General features: G+C 39.6%; 1 protein-coding gene across 1 annotated transcript in view; it reads left to right on the plus strand.

Moving 5' to 3' along the window:
* Positions 1–1,004: 1,004 nt before the first annotated feature.
* Positions 1,005–11,794, plus strand: part of TEC (tec protein tyrosine kinase) — a 32,583-nt gene continuing 21,793 nt past the window's right edge. Inside the window, exon 1 of the mRNA XM_010133749.1 lies at positions 1,005–1,142. Coding sequence (XP_010132051.1) covers positions 1,005–1,142 — 138 coding nt within the window. The remainder of the gene's footprint in view (positions 1,143–11,794) is intronic.

Consider the following 11,794-nt stretch of genomic DNA (forward strand, 5'->3'; position numbering starts at 1 on the left):
CTGTGCTGCAAGATGAAATGTCTTGTTGGATCCCTTCCCTATCCCTCTTCCCAGCCCAGTGGAAGGAATGCTCACACCCACAGACAGCAGAGTGGCATGCTGGGGCGGTAGCAAGGAGATGAGGGAGGAGGTCAGCTGTGTTTAAGACGGCATCATTGCAAAGAACAGAGAGACTGCCTGACAATGTCTTTAGAGAGACTCTGGAGCCAGGTTTTGCAAACATGGTAACTGTGGTTGTATTTGGTTTTGGGTACTCCTAAGCCTGTCCTACAGGTATATCATGGTGTAAAACTTTAAAGCAGCTTGATATTACTGAGCAATTTACTTACGAGTAAATTACTTAGATTGTTGATGGTCAGCATGAAGTCTTTCTAAATAGAAGATGGAAAGCATATAATTAGCACTTTCTGAAAAATAAGCTTTAATTCTCTGTTCTCAAACTGCCATCTTCTAAATGTGATGGTTTTTGAAAATTTTCATTAATAAAACTGGGGTGAATTTTTCAAAGTAATTTTACTTATCCATGTTCAATTTTATATATAAAACTTTTTTTGCCAACGGTATTTATATATGCACAGTCCTTAACAATTAGAACTTTGATACACGTTAGGACTTTGTGGTGAAGAGCAGTTGTACACTGCTGTTTGCCTGGAGCACTTTTTGGACTTCTCACCTATATTTTCTGTGATGTAGGCTGCAGTGTCCCTTATTTAATCTCAGTCAGGTTTTTGCTTTTAGCTTCTTGGGAACATGCCAGTGCAGCCTTCAGCTGAGCAAAGCCTGCCCTTTCTTGTCTAATAATTAACCTCTGTAAACTTCCAGATGTAAGCTTGGTGAGCTCCAGCTTTCTGTATGTTCAGTAGTTTCGTTTGTAAGTAGAAGCTCTTTTTATAACAGAAATCTCAGGCTCTCTGATCTTCCAAAGATACTGTAACGATTTGTTCCTCTCGTCTTCACAGGAACTGATATTCAATGGCTAGAAACAGAGCTGACAAGTGGCTGAAATGAATACGACTACTATCCTACAAGAGATTTTGATTAAAAGATCACAGCAGAAGAAGAGGACTTCTCCCTTAAACTACAAAGAGAGGCTTTTCGTACTTACAAAGTCTATGCTAACGTATTACGAAGGTCGAGCGGAGGTAGGAGACACAGGTTTATACTACAGAGTGCTTTTGTTCCTTTTGCTTTTGTATGCTGTTGGCTTTTTTTCCTACCATCCACCGTCAGGAGCTGATGGGGGCAATGGCCATGTGTGGCAATGAACATGAGCTGCCATTTCTCTTTTCTCTTATTTACAATGCAGATTGACAGAGGTGTAGATAACTTATCTGGTAATCAATACGAACTGGTTTTTAATCAAATCAGTAGTACATAGCCAGAGTACCAGAAATAACATAAACCAGCTTTTATAGCTGGTCAGCAAAGCTGATTTCTTTCTCCTTCAGAGAGGTGGGGAAAGGATAGAAGAACAATCGTAGTTGCTTCTGGCCATGTTTACAGTGAAGGCCATTACTTTCACATCTAGGAATTAACTGAGTTCAAACAGGAGAAAGCGCATATGAGACTAGCAGTCATTGCAGACTGAATTAACTAGAATGAGATCCTTTAGAGTGGATCCTGTAACCTAGCAATCGAAATGAAGCTGAAAGCAGTTTCTTTCACAGCCTTAGCAGCTTATCTCTGTTACCACTTTTTGTATAAATTCAGTTACCCCAGAAGTCAATAGTGCAAACTAGGCAACTAGTCCACCAGGACCCTCAGGTATTTTTTCGGCCAAGCAGAAAAAAAATTTTTTCTTTCCAGCTGGGTGGCCCCCAGCATACACTGGTGCATGGGGTTGCTCCTCCCCAGGTGCAGGACTTTGCGTTCTCCTTATTCATGAGGTTCCTGTCAGCCCATTTCTCAAGCTTGTCGAGGTCCCTCTGGACGGCAGCATGACCCTCTGGCATATCAGCCACTCCTCCCAGTTTGGTGTTACCAGCCAACTTGCTGAGGGTGTCCTCTGCTCCATCATCCATGTTGTTAATGAAGATATTTAACAGGACTGGACCCGGTGTTGACCCCTGGAGTGTAGCGCTAGTCACTGGCCTCCAACTAGAATTTGTGCTACTGACCACCACCTTTGGGTGGTGGGCAGGGTCTTGCTGTTCAACCAATTTTCAATCCACCTTGGAGTATGTATTTTTGTGGTTTTACTGACTGTGGAGTTAAAATTATGTACTTATTTTAAAATGCTTTTCCCCACAGAGAATAAATAGGTGGGGGCTGTGAAGCCCTCGGAAGTGTCTTGCATGCTTATTCTGTGTCAGCTTACATTCAGGTCAGATAGAAATATAACTAACAGGTTTTGCAGGTCTAGTTGTCATGCTTTAAGTAGTTACCACTTCCCAGCATTCACCTTCCACCTTTACATTTCCCCTGCAGGTTAATGTCCTTCAGCTAAAATACCCTTCCAGGAGACTGACTGGTGGATCTGTCTGAGAGGGGGTTTAAACAATCGGTTTTATTTGCAGTGAGATGGAGCAGGGCTGCCCATAGTGTCCTCAAATGTGGAGACAGTCACTTCTTAAAGCATTGCAGCCTAAGATAAGGACAGTTGGGGTGAAAATACACATTACACATATGCTAGCTCAGCAGTTTGCTGCTTGAAACAGGCAGCTTCATCTCATCCCTGTGTTAGCCTTGCAGGCCTCCCCCATCCACTTGAATTGGTCCTTGTGCTTCTTGGCATCCATACTGCACTGAAAAAACTTGCTTATCAGCAGAAAGATATTTGATCCGGTTTTATTTTTGCTGGATTCATGTTCTGCTGGGTTAGCAAGCCTCATTAGGTTGGTGCAGGATCTAACAAGCACCAGAGGCAGTGCCAGGTGGTGGAGGAGGGCAAGATGCTCTGACTGTTGACATCAGGAGGTTGCTAGACTGGCTCAGCCATAGCATGTCGCTTTCCAACCTCAAACCCTTTTTATTTTCACTGTTCCTCCCACTTTAGATTCTTTGAAACATTAATCAGCATTTTATTTTATTAACAATTTTGTCTGAATATTTTTGTTAGCAATACTTGGTCTCTAATTGAAAATAAATTACGATGTGACTAAGATCTCTGTGGCACGGTGGTAGTTACTCCTTTGTGTCACTTGGCAACTGAAATGGAGAAAGTTTGGGGGTTTTATCAGTTTGCTATTTTTTGTTTGCTTTTTTTGTTTTGTTTTTAGCCAATGATGGTCACTGTAAATTTATATTTACAGTAAGACAGTTGTATATTCTGGTTGAAGCAATTTATAGGAAAAGAGAAAAGAAAGAGATAAAAATAATTCTGGCCCTTTTGAATAGTTGGAGGTTTATTGCTGAAGTAAATGTGACTACTGTGTACGCTGGTTGAATTTAAAGATGTGACAGATGAAGGATAGGTACAGACTGATCTCATTTCAGGCTTGGCAATATTCCAAGTCCAGATTGGGAAGATAAGCATAGAAATCCCAAGCCAAGAGGATCCCACGCCCTCATTTTCATCGCATAACTGCAGTGGTAGCAGTCTGCCAAGGGCGGCTGAGTTCTGCTTCTCTAGGCAAGTATGTGATTCCCAGTGTGGTCATTGGCCAAACTGAAGTCTTTTCTTGTTTTTTCCAGTTTAACTTCTATGGGGATTAAGTAGAGAGAATTCAAGAGGAACCCAGAGTTTGTGGTCACATGCATAGTCATACCACTTCTTTTTAAAAACAAGATGAAATTTTATCTCTTTAACCAGATTAGTCAGTACTCAAAGCGTGGGCAAGTCAGTATTATAAATAAAGTGACAGAATTAGATGTTTGGTATATCTGGTGACGGAAGTGGAACATTTATGACAACAGAAATCAGTTAACCATAGCAAAAGTTGTTCTTGTGAATGCTGCTGAGTGATTTAATTGACCTTGTTATGTGCAGCCGGTGGTGGAGGATCACTTGCTCTTTGATCAGAAACTGCACGTTATAGAAGTGCTCCTCTATTTTATGTGTCCTGTGTCTTATGTGCCATACAGCTACTTGGAGCAATGAACGATTATCTCATAAGCATGGCTACTAGCAACAGGGTAAAATCATGTTTAAACTTGCTTATAACCTGTTTCAATCTTTTTATACGTGCTTTCAAGCACCCTGTCATGGCACAAAGTGCCTGCAGTGAAGCTGGAGTTGCACTGCTGCCACGAGAAGGAGAAATGTAGCTTTTGCAGTTGGGAATATGGGTGGACTATAGGTCATGGAGGAGATGTGTGTACTAAAGATGAAGCATAACTACAGAATCAACAAAGAGGCTGAATTTCAAGACTGTTTTCAAAGGACAGAGACCTGAGGAAGGAGAGACTTAGTTGAGGTTGCCCGTACAAAGTTTTGCAATTGTAAGTAATGTTGTGGGAAGCTTCTTTTATGTGGAAAGACAATAGTACCTTGGCTTTTAACTTCTTCTGGGCATTATGCTGTTTGTTAATGGGAGATGTATCATCTTAAGGTTGGTTAATAAGATGGACATTACAAAGCTCGAAAATAGTGATACATCAAGAACCAACTTGCCTTATGCATCACAGAGGTGCATTTTTAATATTCTCAGAGAAGAGAAATATTCTATTTAAGCTGGAGATGGCTTTTGGTTTTGGCACCTTTTTGCATAAATTCTGTGAATTAGTAAATGTTGGGGGAATGCCATTATTGCAGTATTTTGCAATATTGGTCTAACAATTATTGCAAGCATGTAAAAGGCTGAGTTAGTTAATGTTACAAGTTTCATGAAGCCTTTAATGGTTTACCAGCTGTCATTGGAAAGAGTATTTTCTGTCCTTTTTTGTTAATGTTGCAAAAGTGGCTCATGAGATCTGAATGTGATGGCTTCCATTTGTAATGAGAACAAAAATTAATTGTAGTTAGAAATAGCTGAATCAGCCTCCATGTACAGATGATAAATGTGTAAGAAGAGATAAGAAGTGAAGTATCTTCCTATTCTGAATATGGAGATGTACTATAAAATTGAACATGCTACAGTCAGAAAGACTGAAGATATGTACAGTGTTCCCAAATATGCATTGTCGACTTACTGAGCCAGCTTGTAAACAGATTTATGTAGACAGTAGTAACTGTGGCAGTTGGGAAGTGGGAACTAGTAGGCATTTTTGCACAAGTTGGCCTTTGCTCTTGAGGACTTCTGCACTATACTTACTGGTGTCAGCCGGAGTCATCGATTGCAGTGTAACTTCTACAGGTAAACTGCTTGCATAGCAAAGGCATGTAGTGTTCTAGTGAGGAAACAGGAGTGTGAAATATTCTATTAGGAAATCTCTTTCCAGTTTTGCATGGTTTGAAAACTCAAGCATAGTACTTCAGGTATGCTTCTGTTCAGTTTCCTGAACTATTTTCTTGTAAGAAATCATAAATTAATAATCTGTGGGAAATTAATAAGCAAAGTTAAGCAATTTTGAAATAAACCCGCTTGTCTGAAAATAAAATATTTGAATAATAATATATAATAAAATATTTGAACAGTAAAAATTTAGCTAAAGTTTTGGAAAGATTTTTCGCAAATTGCTAATTTCATCTTGAAGGTAGTGCAAATTTGAAATCCAAAGAGATGCTTGTGGAAATAACTTTACATATGTATGGCCCTAGGTATGTTCGGCCATTTTATGTAAAAATGGCCTTATATCGTGCATGTTCAACTTGAAATGCTCTGGAATTCATTTTCAAAGGTGTGGTACATTCACACTTCCAGCTGACTCTGTTTGGAAAATCAAACCTTAGTGTTCATCTAGTGGTCCACCTTATCACTTAAATTGGAAATATTTCAGTAGATACCAGCTGAACAGTTGGAATGGAATGGAATACTCACATTACCGCTCTACCAGTATGTCTGGTAGCTGGTGCAAGTGCCCCACTCACTCCTTTGCCGAGTGGCTTGGCTGCTGCAAAGACCAGTGTCTTTTAATTTGCTTGAGTCAGCCTACAGGACAGATGAGACAGAAACCGCATTCAAGATACTGCATCCACCAGAGGGGTCTACCAAGTACTCTTGGTTTGTCTTCTTTCTCCTTGTGTGGCAATAAGTTTTATGCTGTGAATTTGTTTCTAAGAAACGGTCAGAAAACATCTCTGAACTAGAAGAAGACATAAGGGCAGTCCAGTGGCTCTGATTGGAGTGGGCTTACTGCTGTGTTACTGAATAGCCAGGATAGCAGGTAACAGAAGTTTTAGTTCATGACAAAGCATCTTCATTGGAACTAGAAGTTCCATCAGACTAGAGGTTTTTGCTCTAGGTGACATTTTAGGTAACGGAAATTCTTTGAGATGAAAGCAAGATAATAAACAGAGGTGTTAAAGTACTTTTCCTCAGTGGAGTAGTTGAAAGGAGCTGGTTTCTGCAAGTGAGGTGTCCTGCTAGTTTGTTAATTTGAAAAATTTCATGTTGATGTTTCACATGAGTGCGCATTGCTGGCACAGATCCAGCCATCATTCTACACATTGTTACCAGTGTGTGGACTGTTAGTATATCCAATGGAGCTGTGGAGTGTTCCCTTTCACCGTGGTGTTTTTCTCTCTCTCAGTTTGCTTAGCAGTGATGCTCTGTAGTTTGAAAGTGTCCTTATGTGCGTGGTTTGGTTACTGTCCTCCCACACACGTCGCGCCGTGCTCACATTAACCATTCCAGCCCACAGCAGCTTGCACCGACCTTGAGTATGAAGCTGATGAATATGACCTCATGAATGTGAAATTGCTTAAGCTTTAGCATCCTTGTTTGCTTATGTCCGCTGTCTGGATTACAGTTTACAGCAGTGAAAGGTTTGTATTGGATTTTGTGTTTTCAAAGGTATAGGCTAAATGGTTATCCTGTGTGTGTTTGAGTGAATGGGGGTCTGCAGCACTTAAAGGAGGACAGAGTGGGGGAGAGTCTGTGCTGCAATACCCTGTTAGCTCTGGAGGGGCTGCGCAGAGGGTATTGGGGTGGGCACAGCGCTTACCTCTTTATTAGTATGCAGAAACCATTTGCTTCCACAGAGAAGGCAAATAATAGCCTCAGAGGGAAAACATTTGAGTCTTATTCAAAAAGTTGCTTCTCTGGAGTAAAGTAGAAGGCAGCTTTCTGATGAGCTGATCTTGGCAAGTGCAGAGCGCTCTTATCTTCACTGGCAGTAGTGATAATTGCCATCAGGATCAGACTTGTGTGAAAACTGTCTTGCAGAAACAGAAGAACTGTTATTTACAACTAACAAAAAAACCAACCAGTGTTTATATTAAAAAAGCAGAAAAAACCCCTTGAACATTCTTGGGGGTTGCTAATTTTGAAAGTGTTTTCCTAAGAAAAAAAGGTTCTTCTGCAAGAGATGTATTTGGTCCTCGTAATTTGAATAGAGAGGAGACAGAGGCTACTGAAATGACCATGGTGATATTTTTAAGGAAGGAAGAATAACTTTTAGAGTGGGCCCCAGAGCTTTAAAGCTGCAGGTTTCAGGGTAAAATTGTGTAGCTTCATTGCAACACTAATCTTGTGCAAATACTTCCTTCAGAGCATAACAGCATTGTAGAGCTCCAAATAGCTGTGCTAGTCACTTTTCTTTTTTCTAAACAGGATATTAATGTGTGTTGATTCTACTGTTGTTTATTCCTGTAGTGCTTATCCTTTATTATTATTAATTTACTTAATTACCCTGATTTATATGGTATTCTTAGTTACTGCATAGGAGATTTAGTTCTTTCTTTTGTGTATTAAAATGCTTCTGATTACTGCACTGATTACTCTTATTTTCTAATGTAAGATAAATAGCTTCTGAAATTAGTAGAGTGGCACAGCCTTTTTTTGTTCCAAGTCATAGCTAGTGACAATCGAGCTTTCTTAAGATACTTGCAAGTTTGTTCTTTATTCCAGCCAGTCCTGGAAGAGAACTGTGAGTTGGCTGCTGTTTACCCTCTAGGAAAGAGAAGTGAATATACACTTCTTACGTGAATCACATAGAAGTCCTTAGCTGTACTCACTGAGGACATGCCTTCATAGCTGTCTCTATTTAGGTTGTGGCTTTAGGTCAGTTTAGCAATTTTTAATGCAATTAAATACAACATTGTCAGAAAAATAATCTTTAAAGTGCAACCAAGACAGATGGATTGTTTAAAACTCATATGCACACAAGTGCTTTAATACGTATTTATATATATATAAATTAAAGATGTAATGATTAACTTGTAGCAGTGATTTTCAGCATAAATTATACTGCTGAGCAAGAACAACTATATATTTGGAAGGTATCTCACCTAGAATGATGCCTGTGACATCCATCCTGATTGATAATACTGTGTTTGTACCTCTTATGAAAAACTAAAGGGTAAAAATGCATGATGAAATAGAGGGCTTTTCAAACTTCTTCACAAAACTTATATTTAAATGCTAACTCTGAACAGCCACCTTTTCTAATTGTATAATAATTCTGTAATGTCTACAACCATTGCTTCTACAGATTAGCAGCATTGGGAAAATAGTTAATTTTGACTTCTTTCCTTTGCACTTGATAGAAATCAAGACAGAGAATTAGCAAGTGATTTGGTTAATCTGAAGATGACTAACCAATGGGTACTCTTCAGGATAGAGTTTGTCAAGCAACTTCCGGACATCTTTGTTGCTATAACAATACCTGCATATGGCATTCCTATAGCAATAACTGCATTGTTATTCCTATATACACATCTCTTTGCTCGTCTAGAGTAATGGTGTGGTGAGATATCCATCTCTGATGAAAAAGGATAATGTATGAAGCTGAATCTTGCTTCAATTAAATACACAGATACAAAAATTATATAAACCGTGTTTAATTTAATGTTGATTTAATTATTTCGTGATAGCTGCTAGTCCACCACAACAGCTGTGAACACTTTGAGCAAAACCCCAGTCCTTCTTAGGAGCTGCTTATCAAAGCATAAGATGCACCAAGAAGTAAGTAGAGACATTATGGTAACCAGGAAGAGTTTTACTGCATATTAGAAGCCTGCAGCTCTTTCTGTATAGTAGCCTGGGGAAGAGGAGGGTTGATCTAGGTCTGTAGCTAGCTCAGAGCAAATAGAGTAAGGAATTTGTTTTCTTTCAGGTAGACAATACAGTAGGAATTAATTGTCCAAAATACAGCTGCATCTGAGGCTGGTCAGTGTTTTGAGCTGTTGAGATAATTAGAAGACTCTTCTTCAGCAAAGGCCCCAGAAACATCATGGGAGGGACTAAAATGAATCAGGAGGAAAGTAGCTGAGAGAATCTGAGAAGAAAAATCTCACAAAGAGGGTCTGCATAGAAGGTCTACTGGAAAGCAGTAGATGTTGGCACCAGGATCCATGAAGCTCCAGCCTTTCTGGTTTGTTTGTTCCAGTCCCCTCCCCTCCAATTCAGGAAAATAATTTTTTTTTAAAATAAATTTTTTGCTCATAGATGGAACTACTATGTTCGTGATGGTCTAGAAGACCCCAAATATTGTCTGAAAACCCCAAGAGAAGACAGGTAACAGTAGGCAAGGCTGGGAAAATTGAGTAGGTGCAGGTGAAAGCTGTTCAAATTGGAGAAATAACATTCACATGGATAGCTTTACAGATGAATGGGAATGTTCCTGTGAAAAGAATGACTCATAAAGAAACTTAAGTTGTGAAAGAAGCAGTTATGTTGCAGTAATGATTTGCTGTTCTCTGTAGCATCTATAAAAAGGAAAGTCTGATATAATATAAGGATCTGCAGTAATTATCTTTCTAGAAGAATTTTGATGTTTGAGATGGAACAGATTAGTAGTTGAAGTTGTAAAGTATAGGTTGTAATTGTTGGAACTCTGACAAGGCATGGAAGAGAATGTTTACCTTATGACTAGACAGGAGTGGATGGGTCTTAACGGTACTAAGAAGGAAGAACTGGAAGATGAATGAAATTTTGGAAAGCTAGAGAAGGCCTCATTTTAAGAGTGCAGAGGAGAAGCTAGGAAATTGTAAGCTATGAAGAGAATTTTCAGAAAAGTGCTAGTTCTTTTCTTGTTGAAAGTACCAGGAAGACACCAAAATAGCACATCAGCCAACAAAAATTTTACAAGAACAACAAACACAAAAATCTCCTACTTACCTTACTGAGATGTGCTCTTTCTGCCATGCATACTGCAAGTTTGTGGGTAGCAGAGAAGCAACGGCCCTGTGTTTTCATTCCGGTGAGGGTCTTTTGACACTGCTGTATGAAACATTTTCAGATGTCGGCATCAGAAATGGCATGTATAAACCTCTTGTAAATCTAATTGCAGAACACACGAGAAACTGGTGCAGTGCTCAGTAGATATCGGTGTCTTGATTTCAGATTGAAAGACTGTCTTGAATGAAGTGTCCTGTATTTTCGATATTTTCATGTGTGATATTGTTGCTGAAATAGAAGCTTGTTGAGTTCTCAGGTGACGTAAAGCTCAAAGGAGCTGCAAATGCTTGGAAAACAAGTCTAGAAATCAGAGTGCTTTGAGTCTAGCGTTCAGACGGCATGAAGGCTGTGTTAGAGGAGGGTGGCTGAAAGAAAGGTGTCGCTCACTGTATGGTCACAGCAATGTCCCTGAGAGGGGAAAAAAGAGGGCAGAAATGCTACAGCTGGGCTGGGCAGACTGAGAGCTTTGTGGGGACTTCACAGAAAACCAGGAAGAGAAGATTCGTCTGGAAGAACCTGAAGCTATGTACTAGCTATTTTGAAAGCTGAAAGGTGGTGGGTGATTTAGAGCCTGATAGGGGTGGAGGCCTGACATTTTCTGTCTTTTACTCATTTATATTGATGCCTTATGTGATTGCAGCAATGTGTCATAACTGTAATTGTGGACATTCAACTGCCTTTTAATTGCAGGAGAAGAGTAAATTACTGATAATGCGTTATTGCCATGGTTAGGAAGTTGCCTTGATGCTACTACTAGAGAATTTCTTCTTGTGCTTTCTGGTCTTTCCAGTGCTGGTGGTTGGAATCTGCTGAGCAGCCAGCCATGGTGAAAGATTCTCCATTTCCTGTTTTGGAGGACAGGATTTAAGACTCTCTTCTTCTCACTTGTTTGTATTCTTTTCTCCTTGAAATTCTTTCCAAGAGTCAGGTATTGGATCAGGCCAGACCAGACCAGAATAACAATCACATCTCACTTTTTGTCATGATTCTAGCCATTTTGGAAAGGTGGAATAGAAATACTTGATACTTGCTTTTCTTAAAATAATAATAATAATTTTAAAAAGCAGGGCATTCTTCAACATATCTGACATACTGGAAAATGAGCGGATAGAAAACGTGGCCATCTAACACCTAGCTACAGTAATTGTATTTGCGTAATCAGTAATTGCTTGGGTGAAAATGCCTCTCGAGAGAATTGCAGCAGTATCCAGTGCTTCTTATCACTAAATGGCACTGCTGTTTGATAATGATAATAATAGAAGTCTGAAAACACCCTTACATTTGTCTTTGGAGCATTTTCTAACAGAGTCCTCCTCCACAGGAGATGGTGGGTTAGCCAGGCTTTTCTGAGGTTTTGTAAAGTTGCAGAGCAGCTCCATAAAAGGAGATGTCAGTAATGCTGAGGCCTTCTATTCTTGTGAGAACACAAGTTCCATGGGTCACATGCTGATGACCTCAGGATTTCCTACATGGCGATAAGCATGAGAGAAAGAAATAATATGAACAACAGAGAGAGACAGAGACACACAGTAGACAAAATCTAGCTATTTCTTGACCGCTGGGCTGACTTCTGTGTGTTTTCATTGAGGGTTTTTTTTCCAAATTAAATGTCCTTTTCATTGTTTAAACAGCCC

The sequence above is a fragment of the Buceros rhinoceros genome, unplaced genomic scaffold (assembly GCF_000710305.1).
Source record: "Buceros rhinoceros silvestris isolate BGI_N320 unplaced genomic scaffold, ASM71030v1 scaffold12873, whole genome shotgun sequence".
Classification (NCBI taxonomy): Eukaryota; Metazoa; Chordata; class Aves; order Bucerotiformes; family Bucerotidae; genus Buceros; species Buceros rhinoceros.